Source organism: Periplaneta americana, chromosome 17 (genome assembly GCF_040183065.1).
Source record: "Periplaneta americana isolate PAMFEO1 chromosome 17, P.americana_PAMFEO1_priV1, whole genome shotgun sequence".
Lineage (NCBI taxonomy): Eukaryota > Metazoa > Arthropoda > Insecta > Blattodea > Blattidae > Periplaneta > Periplaneta americana.
Genome location: NC_091133.1, coordinates 13,466,469 through 13,485,310, shown reverse-complemented (window position 1 = coordinate 13,485,310; position 18,842 = coordinate 13,466,469). Strand labels below are relative to the sequence as shown.

At 35.1% G+C, this 18,842-nt stretch overlaps 1 protein-coding gene across 1 annotated transcript; it reads right to left on the bottom strand.

Moving 5' to 3' along the window:
• Positions 1-2,760: 2,760 nt before the first annotated feature.
• On the bottom strand, positions 2,761-16,785 carry LOC138693386 (THAP domain-containing protein 2-like). Its single transcript, XM_069817308.1, has 3 exons — positions 14,429-16,785; positions 13,353-14,150; positions 2,761-4,140 (listed from the first exon to the last, which is right to left on the bottom strand). Exon 1 carries the CDS (start codon positions 16,655-16,657, stop codon positions 15,689-15,691), a length of 969 nt encoding a protein of 322 aa, XP_069673409.1. The 5' UTR covers positions 16,658-16,785; the 3' UTR covers positions 2,761-4,140; positions 13,353-14,150; positions 14,429-15,688.
• Between the last annotated feature and the right edge of the window lie 2,057 nt (positions 16,786-18,842).

Below are 18,842 nucleotides of genomic sequence, written 5' to 3'. Positions count from 1 at the left end.
GGTATTGATCAAATTCCAGCTGAATTAATACAAGAGGGTGGAAGCGCATTATCTAGCGAAATTTATAAACTTGTACTTGCAATTTGGGAAAAGGAAATTATACCAGAACAATGGAAGGAGTCCATAATCGTACCTATTTTTAAGAAGGGGGACAAGACTAACTGTAGTAACTTTCGAGGAATATCACTTTTGTTGACGTTGTATAAAATTTTGTCGAATATCCTTTGGAGAAGATTAACTCCATATGTAGATGAAATTATTGGGGATCATCAGTGTGGTTTTAGGTGTAATAGATCGACTATTGATCAGATTTATTTGTAATCGACAGATATTGGAGAAAAAATGGGAGTATAAGGGTACAGTACATCAGTTATTCATAGATTTTAAAAAGGCGTATGACTCGGTTAAGAGAGAAGTTTTATATGATATTCTTATTGAATTTGGTATTCCCAAGAAACTAGTTCGATTAATTAAAATGTCTCTTAGTGAAACTTACAGCAGAGTCCGTATAGGCCAGTTTCTCTCTGATGCTTTTCCAATTCACTGTGGGCTAAAGCAGGGAGATGCATTGTCACCTCTACTTTTTAACTTTGCTCTAGAGTATGCCATTAGGAAAGTTCAGCATAACACAGAGGGTTTGGAATTGAACGGGTTACATCAGCTTCTTGTCTATGCGGATGACGTGAATATGTTAGGAGAAAATCCACAAACGATTAAGGAAAACACGGAAATTCTACTTGAAGCAAGTAAAGCGGTAGGGTTGGAAGTAAATCCCGAAAATACTAAGTATATGATTATGTCTCGTGACCAGAATATTGTACGAAATGGAAATATAAAAATTGGAGATTTATCCTTCGAAGAGGTGGAAAAATTAAAATATCTTGGAGGAACAGTAACAAATATAAATGACCCTCGGGAGGAAATTAAACGCAGAATAAATATGGGAAATGCCTGTTATTATTCGGTTGAGAAGCTTTTGTCATCTAGTCTGCTGTCAAAAAATCTGAAAGTTAGAATTTATAAAACAATTATATTACCGGTTGTTCTATATGGTTGTGAAGCTTGGACTCTCACTTTGAGAGAGGAACAGAGATTAAGGGTGTTTGAGAATAAGGTGCTTAGGAAAATATTTGGGGCTAAGAGGGATGAAGTTACAGGAGAATGGAGAAAGTTACATAACGCAGAGCTGCACGCGTTTTATTCTTCACCTGACATAATTAGGAACATTAAATCCAGATGCTTGAGATGGGCAGGGCATGTAGCACGTATGGGCGAATCCAGAAATGCATATAGAGTGTTAGTTGGGAGGCCGGCGGGAAAAAGACCTTTGGAGAGGCCGAGACGTAGATGGGAAGATAATATTAAAATGGATTTGAGGGAGGTGGGATATGATGTTAGAGACTGGATTAATCTTGCTCATGATATGGATCAATGGCGGGCTTATGTGAGGGCGGTAATGAACCTCCGGGTTCCTTAAAAGCCAATAAGTAAGTAAGTAAGGAAGCGCACGCGGTTAGAGAATCAGGCACTACAAAGCTATGTCTGTGAAAACTTGATGAGTTTTGCTATCAGATGGCATTGCAACCCGCTTTGTATGTTTTCTAAATAAATTTCTATAAGCTTACATAGTTGTATAGTCCATTTGGAATCACCGTGTATATCCCAATGTGGATGTTGCTCTAAGCATGTTTGGACGTAAGCCTAAGTAATGCCTCTGGCGAGCACTCATTCTTAACATTTAAACATATTAAGGTATCTATAGTCTTCAATTAAAGAGGATATCGTGAATTAGTGTAATTCTTCTCACCATCTAGTCTGATTTCAATTGCAGCACTTCATTTGAAAACACCATTATTGACATCGGATCTTAGAAGTTAAGAAGAATTACAGAAATGAGTCTATGTCTATGGGACATGTAAGGTACTGGTAATAGTATTGATTATTACATAATACTTTAAAGGGACAGCAGTTACGCGATTGCCTGTGGTCGAAGAAATATCACAAACGGTCCTGGAGTCTATGATCAGTATGGTATTCTGTAAATCATGTCATTTTTATTTAATACTAACGTTATTGTTGTTTGGTAAATCTCAGTAAATACTGGTTCTGTCCTTTCGAGAAAAAAAAAAAATTTCAAAAATCCCCGATCCTGGCCCCAAAAATTAAAACACTAAAGAATTGTATTCCAATGGATACCATCCCATTGTGGAATCCTGGGAAACGAGAATGCGGATGCTTTAGCAAAGAAGGGCAGCACTGCTACTTACAGACCTGTTAGTAATTCTACGTATTACTCTATGAAAACATTTATTAAATCTACATACTTAGACTTCAACAAACAAAATTGATATCACAATTTCAAGGGAAAAAATGGAACTCAATGCATCATAATCCACAGTTAATTCCCGATTTACCACGAAAATCGTCTGTAGCTGCATTTAGATTGGCAACAGGCCAAGATTGTTTGGCCAAACACCTGCATAGAATTGGAATATATCAGTCCCCTAACTGCCCATTGTGCAACTCAAACTAAGAAATGGATTCGGAACACCTCAAAATCTGTGGTTCAGTGGCTGACCATGATAATATCTTTGAAAAATATTGGAGTGCAAGAGGTCAAATGACTTTATTGTCAAACGCCTGGCATTAGAAAACAACGACAAATTAAAATACTATGAAAAAAATGAGCTGAAAGCGTTAACATTTCGAAAAACTTAAAGAACAAAAAAAAAAAAAAAAAAATCCCAAAAGTCCCAATTTTCGCAATTAAATTCAAAATACAAAAATTCACAAAAACAAATAGCAAAAAAAAACTTTAAATATAGACAACTTCAAAGCTACATTTCAATTTATAATAACGATCAACTTAACATTCCTAAGCTAATATAAGTCTAATCTAACCTATGTCAATGATGAAACAGTTCAGTAAATATCAAACTACGACCACTTAGGCTACCTCACATTAATGAAGATACATTTCTCCCACTTCCATGAAAAAATAATGCATGCGTTCACAATGAACTGGATATGCCCTCCTGAACATCAACTGTGCTAAATATCCGACATCCGTAGATACAACCTCGACACAAACCACCATCACGAGACGTAGAATTACACGCTCCTTCCATCACCAGAACTAATGTCAAAGTGACAGAAAGAAAATGAAAACAATCGAATATCGAATGTGACGTCATCAAATATAGACACGATATTGCGTGGAATTGTTAATAAAAAATAAGGCATGATCATGGAAATAAATTAATTGTTCTATAATAGGTGATGGTCTTGTAAATTTATATTGGCTCATGTTGTCATTATTTCTAACAAAAGTTTTCCCTAAACTAACCAAACCTAACCTTCGTATATGCAAAATTTGTAACCAGAGCATGAAGGAAACTGTTTCATTTGATCTGGAATATACACACGAAAATAAATTCACGTAAAAATAATGCCACGACGGCACTCCATGACAGGTCAGTGCATACACTACAGTGAAACTGTTTCTGTCCTGTTATAAACATCAAACATAAAATCGCTGAACACCACTTCCAATCGACCGATATCCGTAAGTATGTACACATAATAAAATCAAAACCATAACTGCATTCTGCTCACAGCTTTCCCAGTATAAATCCAAAGCATTTTAAAGATATTTTAGCAATTTCTTATAGTGCCAGATAATACATAAGTAACTTTCACTTTTGTTTCTTCGTCATTGAAAATTTAAAAGTGAAATGATAGCAGTTTCGAATTAATTTGCAAGTGGGTACGATATTCGTATGGAACGTTCAGTCTCATCTGTAGAATAGAATTTGGTAGGTAAATATTACTTTTAGGTGATAGAACTATTTGCGATTAATTTATTGAACTATTGAATGGACATCTAATTTGTTCACGTAGACGAATTCCATGAAAAGAATTAAAATATTTTACTACTAGCTGTTACCATTTTTTTCTCCTCTACTATCATTACCCTTCAATACAGTATATCAACTACTTTCAAGTCTAATTTGATTTTCTCTTATATTACCTTACTTATGTTGGAAGAGGTGGGATGTGATCCAGATCTGAATTCAAGCTTCTTGTTATTGCACACATACCTTAAGCTGCATCAATTTTCCAAGCAGGTACCCATGCAATCTGAGAAGAATATTGAAAAAATCAAGTTTAAAACGCGCTTTCATTTAAGATGCATGAAGATTTTGTGTCTGCATGGTGCATTGTTTTGAACATCATCTTCACTACGTACTATATGTTAATTAATACTAAATATCAATCTTGCATGCATTGCATGAATGCGTAAATTTGAAAGAAAGATTGAACCGTGTATATGCACCTATAGGGTACGAACATGTTAATGATGGGAGCCTGGCTGGTAACGTAACAGGTAGCTTTGGTGAGGGAAATGAATCTCTAGAATCATTTGACACCTCACACGGGCTGTCATTTCACTGCTAACATCACTTTATCAGCAAGCATGAATGACTTTAGTAATTTTTGCAAACTTGCAGCGCAAGTCTTGATTCGGTTCAGAGTGACATTGGAGAGGTGATTATGAGTGGTCCATGGACCAGATACCAGTGGTGACTAAGTTTCTAATTAGTAGAGACGACTTTTATTAATCATTTAAAACTTTATAGAAGTATTCGTGCCTTTTAATTTACACAAATATGTGTTTTATCTACATGCGTTTGGTTGAGTCTTGACTCTTAGCTTGCCGTGACTAGGAAACCAGTAAAGATTTTGAGCAGCAATAAGTTTTAAAAGTAATTTCCATTTTCTCTCAACATTTCTCTCACTTTGACTCCTCCCCATCTAAAGCAAAAAACTAAGTCTGCCGCTTATCAGCTTATGAAAGTGTCTATTCTGAGCAGATCAATTCGGCATTTTTTTCCTCACTTTTAAAAACAAAATATTGATTCAATTTTTTTTCTATGCTTTCGTTAGACATTGATCTATCAATAAAATTGCTTACATAAAATATCATGTAAAAATGTTACCGGCTTATGCAAGCCACTATTCTAGATCTTAGTCAAACAAAATATACTTGAACTCTAATTAGCCAATATCTCATAAAATGCAGAGGCTCTACAAGGCGTATTGTAAAGAAATGCAGATACATTGTGCAGTGGAAGTGTTTATGGAAGAATTTAACAAACCTTTCGTCACCCAAAATAATGAAAACTGTGCAAAATACGATAGAATTTAACTTCTTACAAGCAGACTAACGAATGAAGAAAAATGTGTTACAGAAAAAGATCGGAATGAACAAGCTTTATATTTAGCTGAAAGTTATATGAATAAAATAGGATGAACAAAGGCAAAACCAAACAAAATCCCAAAATAGCCTTCTTCAGTTTCGACTTAGAAAAATTCCAGCCAACTCCGCTGCTTGTGGGTGGTATTGCTTTCTACAGTATAAAAGGCTTTTGAACCTTAAATTTAATAATTACGTAACACGTTACCTCTGGGATGAGACAGTAAAATCGTGGACGAGGTGGGTAGGAAATTGCATATTGTCTCAGAAACACTTAGATTTATTGGCTCATGAAATTGAAGAAGCGAATATGTTCAGTGATTCTTGTATTGGACAAAACAGGATCTTTCTGCGGCTTTATTAGTAATACATAATTTTTCTCAGTCACAAGAATCGCGAAAATAAATAAAACTGATTAACCTAGAGCCAGAAGATATACTCAGATAAAGGCTAACACCATACAGACTGCTACTGAAAATGCAAAGCAGGCAACAGCTCATATTAAGCTTCGAAGAATTTGGACCAATCTTATCAGATTAATCCCAGAAATTACAGTAGTGGAACATGAACAAAAATATTTAATAAACTTTAGTTCGTTACTCAAGGATTACTACGTTCATGAGAAAGTCAATATATTTTAGATGAAAATTGTCCTGGTCAAGATTATCATCAAAGGACGTCACAAAGGACTATTTCCACTATCTATTGAAGGGATTAAGTTCTTAAACTTAATTTGTTTCCTTAACAAGTTTCATTAACTAAAACAATATACGAGAACATGTCCTCATAACCAATAAGCGTCAATTTTAATGTAGTATACATTTTCATTTAGCAACTCTCATAAGGTTCAAAAGATCACGTTATTCAGAATGAAAATTTTGTAAATACCAATTATCCAATGATAAACACAATAATATAAGTAATATCATTTATATCTATTTCTTTAATATGTAGTAAATATGAATAGCTGAATGAGCTCATATCACAATCATAGTCAGAAATTCTCAAAAATGTCTTCAGTGCTGCAACAACCAATGTCAAAATTTCGTATTTCTAAAACATTGGCATAGAAGAAGATTTGTGTAGTATCCACTTCCAAAGCATCTACATCTAATCAAGAAACAAATAAATAAACAAAAATTTGGAGTCATTTCGAAGTTACAAGTGTTTGAATTTTGGCAGAAAACTTTCGAAGCAATTTCCTACGAAGTTACTTTTTACACACTGGTGTTTCTTGCTTCAAGCCACAGATTTACACATAAGCATAATGAAGAAACATTAATCTTTATAGATCTTACTCTCTGTCATCAGATTTGTTTAAGTTCTATGATCTTCATTTCAATGGATGAGCAGCCAACTTCTCCAGACTCCTATACTGTATTCCACTCTCATATGTAATCTCTGACTTCCGACCACAGCATCTCAGGCAGCTGCACCAAGAATAAATAAGTGAAGCTGAACAATATGCGTAATTTCGCTACCCACTCAAACACCTCCAGATATCGAGTACCGTATGGCTACTAGGTCAGGTAGTAAAGTGATGTGGATTTGATCTAGTTGCGCAGTGGAAGCATACAGCACTTTAGACATATGGTTGCTACCCTAAACATGATTTTGGTTATCAAACTGTCTCGATGAAACAGATGTTAGAAGCACAATAAAGTATAATTTTAAAAAATAAAGCATAAAAGCGTAATATTTAAAATAGAGCATAATTCTTGGAAAATGAACTGCCTGCTTCAATGCACTATTTACAAGAATTGTGACCAACAATTAATATTAAAAATACTCACATTAACAATGAGGAGCTAGTTTTTCAACAATGGAAATTTCAAACTTAAGAATTTAAGTTACATTTTAAATTCTTAACTACAGTTATATTTGTAGTTCTGTGAGGAACACTGAATCAGAAGGGTTAAAATTTAATCTCTGAAACAATGGACACAACTATCAACAATATACCTCTACTAGAAACATCAACAACCAAATTTCTTGATTTGCATATTAATAATACAATAAATTGGGAAAATCATATCAAAGAAATAACCCCCAAACTTAGCTCAGCATGCTTCGCAATTAGGTCGTTACAACAATTTCTAAACAGCAGTATCTTAAAAACAATATATTTTGCCTATTTTCATTCCATTATGTCCTACGGAATAATATTTTGGGGAACTTCTGCAGATAGTAAAAATATATTCTTATTACAAAAAAGAGCCATTAGAATAATAGTTGGAGCAAAGGCTAGAGAATCATGTAGATTATTTTCAAAAAAATTAGTGATTCTAACCTTAACAAATCAATACATATACTCTACAATAAATTTCCTCTTATGTAATAAAGAAAATTTTCCAACTAACTCAGCCATACATAGTATAAATACCCGCAGAAGGAATGATTTTCATACGCCATTATCAAATTTATCATGCTTTCAAAGGGGCGTACGTTACATGGCAATACATGTTTCTGAAGACATTAAAAATCATAGCCAAAACCCTGCATTATTTAAGGTAAAACTAAAAAATTACTTAATATCTCACATTTTCTATTCTGTAGATGAATTCTTGACATTTCACAGTACTGTGTAAATATTATAATACTATTAAATGGTAAACATATTACATTGTATAAAATATTATTGTTATTAAGGTATTAATTCTGTACATTTTTCATAGTTGCATTTTATATGTATTGCATTTTATTGTTAAACGTAAGAATAGGACATGTTCTTTATTCTATGCTATAAAGCAAATGTAAGAATATTATGGAACGAATAAATCTGCCTGTCCTGCCTGCCCCACCCACCCGCCCGCCCGCCTGCCTGCCTATCTATCTATCACATCTCTTTCATACCAGCATGCTGAAAACATCTGTAACTGCGATACAAAGGATTCGCGAGTTTCCTACAGACTATTTTGTGGCTGAAAAGGGAAAACTTTTGTGTATTTTATGTTCAGAAAATATTAATTTCGAAAAAAAATCCATTGCGCAGAAACATGTGGAAAGTTTTAAGCACAGATCTCGAAAACAGAATGGACAGGGTTCAACTTCAGGTGGTCCTAGCAGCGTACATGCCAATATAATATCTCAAGTATGGCAATGTATGGACCATTGCTTACGAGATTATACAAGCTGGTGCATAGCACGATCGAGAGTAGGTCTCTGAGAGTCATGATAATTTCTGCCGCTAGGTTCGCCTCGCTTTGCTAAGAAATGATGAATAGTTCCATTACTAAGCATTGTGTATCGTGAAAATAGCTTGATTAATTGTGCATTACTAACTGAGTTCGAAAATTATAAATATGCCAAGCATATTGCAGTGTTATTTGAAGTTTGTTCAGCTAAGTTATATTCGAAAATTGTCTGTGTTTTGCTATGTGAAGAACTCAGTACCAACAGGTCGCATCTTTATAGGTTAAGGTAAATGTCAAAGCAGAGCGGGTAGAAGAGAAAGTGACGTTACTTCCTCTAGTTCAGTAGTTTGTCGCCGTGTGGTGCTAGCCCTGTTTTCCGTGCCCAGTTTCAGGATCGCTATTCAAGTGAATGCAAAAGATTTAAAAAAATAACCCATTAGATAAGAATGTATTGTAGAGTACTTAAGTACATTATTTTACTTCTTTAAAAATGTAATATTACTACATTAAAAAATTGTGAGTTATATAACACAACCCTGAATAGTAAATATAATAATTAACCGAAAAATGGAACATTGTACCGGCTTCTGCCAGAAATACGCACAAAAAAAGTACAGCATCGCAAAACTGAACATTTTTATGGCATTATAAAGTACACATTGACATGAAATCATAGTTTTTATACACAAGAAAGAATGTAATATAATGAAGGAGACACTTTATTTTCACCAATAGCTTTTATCTACTATTTAGTCATTAGTTGCAGTTGTATCTGGTTTATACGTAATTCAGGGGAACAAAAAATATTACGTGCAATAAGACTCATAAATTAAGCTTCGATATTATAGTCTATCTATGCTAATGTAAGTTTTGATCTTTTGAAATACCTAAGTTATTTTGTGTTTTGTAAAATTAAAATAATTTGGTAGCACTGTTTGAAGTAGTTGTATGCTACTTATTGGAGAATATTAAATTAACGACTTTTCCATGAGATCTATTACTTTCTCATATGCTCGATTAGAAATCTCTTATGATTTGGAAGCTTAATAAACAAATGCAATAAAATTGTAAATCCGATTATGTTTTAGCCTAGATGCAAAGTAGAATAAATTATACTGTATTTTTGTTAGCGAAATAACTTTTACGTTAATTACGACTAAAGTGCTATTATTAAAAATAAAATAATAATTAAACATGAAGTAGAAGCTAGGTGCTTCGATTCAATTAGGAGTTCACAATTAGTCTAGCACTTTAATATAGCACATTTTTTAACCGGCACATAGATTGAAAAATGTTCAGATGTACGAGGCGCATCCAGAAAGTAAGTTTCCCGATTTTTTCCCCTTAAAAGTAAACGTAATTAGCCGTGTCAATTGCGCATGCGTAACAGATCTATGACATATCAATCATATGCCAGCCGGACAGGTCCCGCCTGGTGCCAGTAGCGTGGCAGCAGTGGTCCGAAATGGAAGCTCTTATTCCTTCTCCCGCTGCCTGCGAGGTTCAGTCGGTGATAAAGTTCTTTAATGCACAAAGCATTGCGCCAATTGAAATTCATCGGCAGCTCTGTCAGGTCTATGGGCCGAACATCATGAATAAGCAGATGGTGCGTCGCTGGTGTAGGCAGTTTTCCGAAGGTCGTCAAAGTGTCCATGATGAAGAGCGCAGTGGGCGACCGTCCCTCATCAATGATGATCGTGTTGAGCTGGTGCGGCAGTGCATCATGGAGAACCGTTGCTTCACGATTGTGGTGCTGAGCAGCCATTTTCCGCAGATATCGCGATCCTTGTTGCATGAGATTGTCACTAAGCACCTGCTGTTCAAAAAAGTGTGTGCCAGGTGGGTGCCGAAAAATCTGACACCCGAACACAAAATGCAATGTTTAGGAGCAGCACTGACATTTCTGCAATGGTATCACGATGACGGCGACGAGTTCCTCGACAGGATCGTCAAGGGCGATGAGACTTGGATTTTGCACTTCACCCCAGAAACAAAGCAGCAGTCAATGCATTGGCGGCATAGTGGATCTCTGGTCAGGACGAAATTCAAACAGACGCTGTCGGTACGGAAAGTGATGTGCACGGTGTTCTGGGACAGGAAGGGCATTCTGCTCATTGACTTCCTTCCAAGAGGTGAAACAGTGAATGCTGACCGTTACTGTGAAACACTGCGAAAATTGCAACGTGCCATTCAAAACAAGAGGCGTGGAATGCTTACTGCAGGTGTTGTGCTCCTCCATGACAATGCTCGTCCACATACAGCTCGGCGCACAGCAACTGTTTTGACGGAATTTGGCTGGGAGTTGTTTGATCATCCACCCTACGGTCCTGATCTTGCTCCCAGCGATTTTCACGTTTTTTTCCACCTCAAGAAATTCCTGTTCTCCGGTGAGCGTTTTGGCAATGACGAAGAGCTGAAGACGTCTGTCACATGCTGGTTCCATTCACAGGTGGCAGAGTTCTACGACAGAGGGATACAAAAGTTGATCCCACGATATGACAAGTGTCTCAATTCTGATGGTGGCTATATTGAAAAATAGCTGAAACATTGCTGTACCTGTTGCCAATAAATGTTTTCCTGAAAGTGTGTGTTCTTTTTTTTAAAAAAATAGCGAAACTTACTTTCTGGATGCGCTCGTAGAAAGTCTATGGTAATCATCACAAGATAATCCTTTTCTAATTCCAAAATGTCGCTGTAGAGGATCCTGGTTAAATTTTTTCTGTCAGAATATATTTAAATCTGCTATCCCACGTGAATTAATATATTTCGCTAGTGCTCTGAATTGTCACTCTAAATAATTCAAGGGTTCTTTCTTAGGCAGACGTGTTCGTTGTATTGTCAATTACGTGTAATATATTTTCTAAAATCGTGTAATGCTAGAATCCTTTGTACAGGGCAGACGAGGGTGTCTTTGAGTTCAGAGTATCTGAAAGGTCGTTCATTCACCTTTGAATTCTTTTGTATTTTCACTTTTCTCGAACCCATCACAGTTTATGACTCTAAAAAATGTATCGATTTTGAAAAACTCACACTAAACAGCTGAAATGCTGGTCTGGAGTTCATTCACTGGAAGGAATTTACGGTCAATGTAACTAGACATAATTTTGTGCATTCAGGTGTGAAGTAATGGCACATAAATGCATACAATTGCATGATTAGCTAAATGTGTTCTTCTGATTTTCGGGTGTCACATCCAATTATTTTTACTCGGATATTTAACGATGCTGTATCAACTACTGGGTTATTTAGCGTCGATGGAATTGGTCATAGCCAGATAGTATTTGGTAAGGGTACATTGTTAGGAGAAAGGATTGATGTCCTCTTCGTTGGATATTTTCTCTTCTATTCTTTTTTTAAGATATCGAGGAAAGTTTGGGAAAATATGTGTTATGGCATACGGTTTTGGTCGCCAGTTCTTGCGTAGAAGTCCCACCGCTTTATCGGCAATAATAAATTTATTGGCTCTTACAATCAAAAGTCGCCCTCGGTAGCGCAGTTGGTATAGCGCTGGCCTTCTATGCTCGAGGTTGCGGGTTCGATTCTGGCCGAGATCGATGGCATTTAAGTGTGTTTAAATGCGACAGGCTCATGTCAGTAGATTTACTGGCATGTAAAAAAAAAAACTACTGTGGGACAAAATTCCGACACACTGGCAATGCTGGTATAACCTTATGACCTCTGTAGTTGTGAGTGTCGTTAAATAAATCATAATTTTAAAAAATCACAATCAAAACCACAGAAAAATGGATATCACAGATATAAGAATGAGCATACAGTTTTCTGTGTTCGTGCAATTGCTCTACACCACTTCTGAAAAGTAGTCTAGTCTTTGCATGGATAAAAGAAACGTCTCTTCCTTACAGATTATACAGTATAATTAGATTTACATCAAAACAAAACAATTAGACTTATTACTACTCCTCACATAAATGGCACAATAAAAATCACCGGAACACCACAAGAAATATCGTCTTAATTCCATGACAGAACGAGTTCTACCTGCTCTATCCACAGTATTAAGAGGAAAACTGGAATCTTAGAACGATTGCCACGCCAATGTTTCGCTCAGTTGCCGTGGCAACACTAGGGGGTTTAAAAGTCCCATTAGACCTTTGCCGAGTTACCACACTTTCTATTCTAAATGCTCTGGTGCTACATTAAATGAACACTATAGGCAGCGTGATGGAACAATTTACAAGTTACTGTTAAATTGCTCAACATTTTCAAGTGGTGCTATACCCATTGTTTCAAAATGTACATACAGATTTTTACATTTCTATAAGAGGTGTCATTAATTATTTCAGCATATTTGTAAATTCTTCAAAATTAATTCTTCTAATTAATACTATAAAGTAATGAAATAATATAGCCTAGGCCTATATGTGATTTTATATTACCGGTATTGATGTTGATCTTGGTAAATTAATCCAATTTGACAGTGTTGTCTTCTGTATTGTGGTTCATAACAATTATAACAATATGTACGTGGAAATGTTTTTAAAATAATAAATTCTAGCTACTGATTTTAAGTGGTCGTTTCAATGAGAGGTTATATTGGAAAGATGATCACAAATGGATAATTTACTGCAAGATACAAGAACCGAATATAAGTGAGTGTTCTGTTGAAAGAGAAAGTGAAAATTTCGTTTTACAAGAGCTAAGTAGGCGTAATATTTATTTTAGAAATTATTTAAAAGCTACAGAATATGAAGAATAGACCTGTAACCATAGAAATCAACTGCGAATGGTGAGTGGACAGGTTTCATTAATAACTGAAAGGAAGTAAAAATTATTTTCTTCTTATCATCCTGTTTTCATTATTTAAATTTAAGCACCTTTCTCTTCCTTGTTATTTCGTGAGAGATTACTTCAAACTATCACATAAGCTAAATATTTTCTGTACAGATAATCAAAATTACATACATACTTGTATACTGACGATACAAACTTCATATACATACCTCATCAGGTATATTCAAGAAGACATCGAATGTATTGTAACCAGCACATGATGAAAATACTGATCAGATGTCCAACAGTTTCTTACTGCACTCTTCACTTCAAAAGTTTAGCACATAGTTAACGAAAATCTTGATCAGGAAATCATTCATAAAAAACTTAAATGTACACGTTTCAAACTTTCCTATAACATAAGGCATCCTCATTGTTACTTTTAAGTTTTAGGAACGTTCGCTTATAACTGTATCACAGTCTGAAATAATCATAATATTTATAACACGAGGGTCCGTGTAGATAGTCAGTTCCAGTGTTGCAATATGTAATTAAGAGATGGCCCAGTTTATTGTACTTTCAGCACTTTTGTATTTAGAGGCTTCTGATTAAGTTTCCTAACCACTTCGTGTTTACTGGAAATATCTTTGGCAATATTGTCCAGTAGTGGCTTCACAAGTTTTCCCAAAAGAAAGAGGGGCATTTCCTGATCTTTACATGTGTCGCACTTCAGTTCTTGCGAAAATCTTGGCTTCAGAAAAAGAAACAAGTCTTTTCGACAAAGCTTTTCTTGGCAAGTAGTGTACGGCTTCAATTACAAAATCATAAACAATCTGTACTAAACACTTGAAGAATGCATTAGGATGTCTTAACCCACCTCCGTCTTGAAAATGAATTAAGCTAACTGCAGGGCCTTGATTTGCTGGTGATTATATTAGTTGTAAGCAGTTTTCACACGATGTTTGTTGTTCTGCTGCATGAACTAGATATCCTGCTATCATGGCAATTGTAACTGACGTCATGGTTACCTGATATTATGAAAAAAAAGATAATTCTCATAATTATGAAAGACTACATTGTCATTTGTCATTGATACAATACATGTGTACCTATGTCTCGCAGTAAATGTGTTGTTAAATCATGTAGGCCTAAAGTAATTGTAAAGTAGTATGATATTACATTTTAAATTATATAATCAAGTATTACTCTCCCTGATACTATTCACAATATAAATGTATGAGTGTATTCATTGTTAGGAACTGATATGTTGTGAATTTTGAAATAGCATTCAGTAATAGGTAGCTACCTGTTATAGGCTTTTGCAGTATCTGTAGAACATGGAAAGGAATCCGATTAGTCATTTGTGTTATGTTGTTGCTTTTCTTCTCCCAATTGCTTCACCAGTACAGAGGAGCTGGCCTCCTTGCCTGTGTAATCCCTTATTTTCACATTCCCAATCTTGGATGCTGCTATGATTCCAGACTGAAACGTGGATCCTACAGCGTACATACATGATCTTGCATCCACCATGTCACTGAATCCTCCTTTATGCCTTAGATGGCTAAAGAAGAGCTCATTGTCATCACTTGTAAAGTTCCTGGTAAGAATATAATGAAAACCAATATTTAACAAATATCTGATACATGTAACAGTGGATATTGTAGTTATGACCAAAGCTTGATACGTTTCTTTCGTAAATCTTTTATTTTTGTCCGGATTTCTTTGAATTGCTTCAATGTATGGGATGAATTCGTCTAATAACCAAGTCAGTCTTTCATAATCGATGTCCATGAACATTAACTTGTTTGGTTCTCTGGAAGTAATTCCATGAGTAGTGTTACATATATCATGAATGTCATGCCATCTTTTAAAAATTTCTAGGAACTGTATTGTTTCCTTAAAACTGTCCTGGTCTCTTATTTCTTCTCGACACAGTGTTTCCAACGTTTGTAAGCCAGCAATTGAGTGGGACGAAAATATTACTTTGGCCCTTGCAACATTCATTTCTTCCAAATTTGTGCGGTACAAAACTTTCCTAGATAATTTTCTTACAGGCTTCAGTATTAATCTTTTTTGTAAATGATATAGCCTAGCTTCTTCATGTAATCTGCACTGATACTATTTCCATTCACTTCAAAATTTCTGTCCAGATGTTGTGATCGTACATTTTTAATAATGTGACTTGCATCGAAATTCAGAAATAGACTTCTGTTTTCATCTACTGGATGTTGAATTTCATGTGTAAGTTGTCCCTTCTTATTGCATAGATGTTGGAACATGGCAACATTAACCTGGCAGTTATCCGTCACAATTCTAATTACTTTAAATCCAATATCTTCCACTACTTATAGGGCTTCCATAGTCAATTTTGCCAACTCATCTCTGGTTAAATTGTGTGTAAAATAAAATGACACTGGTATTCTGAACTTTGTAGACAGAACCTTGAACAGAATGCACAGCAATTTATTGGCCAGCTTATTTTCAATCCCAATAGCATTTTTCTCAGTGTCTGTCATTCCTATCAACATATCCAAATTTCTGTCATATATCAATTTCGGTTTAATACTCATTCGTCAATAATGAGAGATCCAACTTTTTCATTTTCATGCTCCAAGGACTTCTCCTCTGCAATTAGCCGAGCCTTTATCAAAGAGGTGACACCTGTTTCTCCTTTTGAGTGACCAATATAAGTTTTTAATGTCTTTTGATGGGGTAAGTGTAAAATACCCGAATTTCTTAGTAATCTATAGCCGGTAGATGACCTGTTAGATAGCAATATGCAGATTTTCAGTGTGTTTTCATGAAATTTATACTTTTGTTTTCCGAAAGCCTGAATTTGTTCAGTCAAAAAGCTTGCTTTCAAACTACCTTCTTTAGCGGCTTCTTTTATTTTGGTAAGTTGCTTTTCAATTCCTTGTTCTTCCTTCTCGTTTTGTTTCTGTAAACTCCAGAGCTTGCTTTTTAAATTACATATTGTCTGTCTTAGTTTTCCAATAAGCTGATTTTGTTTCCGAATTGTCCTAGTATTTTTTTTACGTTGTAATGTAATGGCTTTGGGAATTATTTTACTTTCAATTGAGCACTGTGTGGCTATAGTTTTTTTATGTGCTTCATAAATTTCTTCAATTGAAACATTTGCTTCATTGAAAGCTGATGTACTTGGTTCAACATTGGATTTATTTTTTTTAGCAGGATTGATGTTATTTACCACTTCTGTTATCCTTCTTTTGTTGCGTCTACTTATGTTTGAAACATTTTGTTTATGTTTTGGAAAATCATTAAATACGGATGGTACCACATTAGGAAGCAAACGTTTTAATGTTGTGCTAATGCTAAAATCAGCTTCTTTGAAATGTCTGCTGCAGACACGTGATTGCTTGCTTGGCGTCCAAAGAGTCCCTGGTTTGTCCCCTTCGCGAGAAATGGCTACACACCACTTCTTTCTTAGTCCTTCATCTTGTGGAAAACAATGAAACGAAAAATCACATTCTTTATTCTGGTTCGATTTGCACAATGGCACACAGCAGTAAACCATTTCAATGACACAAATTACAGGCTAACTTCCTAATTTAATAAATGCTAATTCAAAATATATTTACACGCACTAAAATATTATTACTATGCACAATAGATTAATCAGTAGGCCTAGCGTAGAGTAGCATAAATCGCACCACTGCTAGTTTAAAACAAATTACTATAGTAGTGTGGCATCTAGTGGTATTGTTACAATCTACCATATGAACTTTCACCATGTCACTTGATTTCTGCCACTTCTTTGTGTCAGCATCATGGTGATAGTGTATCTAATATAATCGCTCAGGTGGATGTATATTTAGCTAACATTTTGTAACTAAATAACGGATTTGTATGCAAAGGAATCCATAATCTTAAGATGTTATTCGTTTAAAGAGGTATTAAAGAACATTTAACTTGGTAGAATTTTCGAACATGTGGTGATTATAGGCTAAAATTAAGGAAATAATAACTTATGGCGTAGTTTCTCAATTCGCACCACTTTTTAGGTGCCTAATTCGCACCGGTGCGATATGAGCAACTGTAGCAATTCTAACCGTACAAAAGAAGTCCCCAAAAATTTTAACTGAGCTAGGAATGCATCAGGTGGGTGCAATATCAAGTGGTGAAAAGGGCGTTAATACAACAAGTGTGTACAAGCGCACCAGGTATTTTGTGCCACCTGTGATAATTTTTAAACGTCAAGCAGTGCAACCTTCATTATCGGCTGGTTCTCCTCCAGGATCGTTATTTGTTTGCTCTGAGTCAGGTTACATCAACAATGAACTATTTGTCGAATAGCTCAAACATTTTATTTGCCACTCAAACTTGCCATAGAAAAAAGTGCTGCTTCTGTATGTCCACCTATACGACCCATTCCAAAAATTTAGAAGCTAGATTATCTCGGGAAAATGGTATGCTTCTGTTTCAGGTTCCTCGTCATAATACTCATAGGCCCAGCCTTTAGATATTTCTATCTTCAAATCATTTCAGACAGCTCTGTCATGGAGCAGTTCTTAGGTGGCTTCGAGATAATCGTGGAGAAAAGGTGACGCAGTTTACAGTCTGAACTGCCTGGTGAAGCACATGGCAAATGTATAACAATAAAAAACGCATTCAGAAAGTTTAAATGTTACGTAATTTATACTCTATTTTTTCAATTTCATTTGAGGATGCGTTACTCTCTTTCATTAATTTCAATAAACTTGTAATTTGCATTTATTACATTATTCATTCAAATACTCTTCAATATGTTCAATATTAAAAGCTTTCCTTCATCCTGTTCCCTGCAGATAAAGAGGTGCGATTTAAGAAACCGCAGGTGCTATTTAGGAAACTACTTGCCTAAATGGCACCACTGTCATGTGTTTCGAAAATGTCATTTTACTTAAAAAATATTAAATAAAATTCAAGGATTCTTTTTTACATCAAAGGTAAATGTTCTGGGAATGTATCTCTGTAAAGGAATGCAGAAAATAAAAACTGTATTGTTCAATAAAAATTATAAATGCTAAAGTGGTGTGCGATATAGGCAACCTTACCCTATATAAATTTTTTACCACTGCAAGAAAAAACGCGCAATAATTATACTTCTCAATTATTGTGACTGGAGTTTCCTATCAATTGGTTAAAACGTTCATATCGTATTTAAAAAAAAAAAAAAAGAAGAAAAGTTAGGCCTTCTTGCAAATGCTTAATTATGAATTCAAGGAAATTAAAGATAATGCAGTATCTTAATTAGTTGCAATATCTTATTTAATAACAATATTAATAATATTAGGTGAAAAGGGTAGATGTATGTAAGATGTGTCAAGTTAATTTATTTCCGGAAATGTTTGGATTATGAATTGAAGTACAGAGCAGACAGTCCCTCAGTTTATATGTAATATATTTTAATATCAAGAATTACAGCCTTTTATTGTAATATAATTGAGACGTAGAAGTTTGAAAATTACGTCTATTGTCCATAAAATATTGTACGAAGCATTTAATAAGCAATGGTGAGTCCTTTAAATGTCCCAAATGTGAATGTCATTTAAGTGTTCTGCTATGAATATTTAGGATAGAACAGCGCTCTGAGCGGCGGAATTGGCATTACGAGGGAACCACTTCAGACCCATATTTCAAGCGCTATGCGCCAGCTTGTATAATCTCGTAAGCAACGGTATGGACAAAATCCAAGGATAATATGAAAGATCTTGTGAAAG

Coding starts and splice junctions, on each gene's coding strand:
- LOC138693386 (XM_069817308.1), bottom strand. CDS start 16,657: ATGGTTTACTGCTGTGTGCCATTGTGCAAATCGAACCAGAATAAAGAA.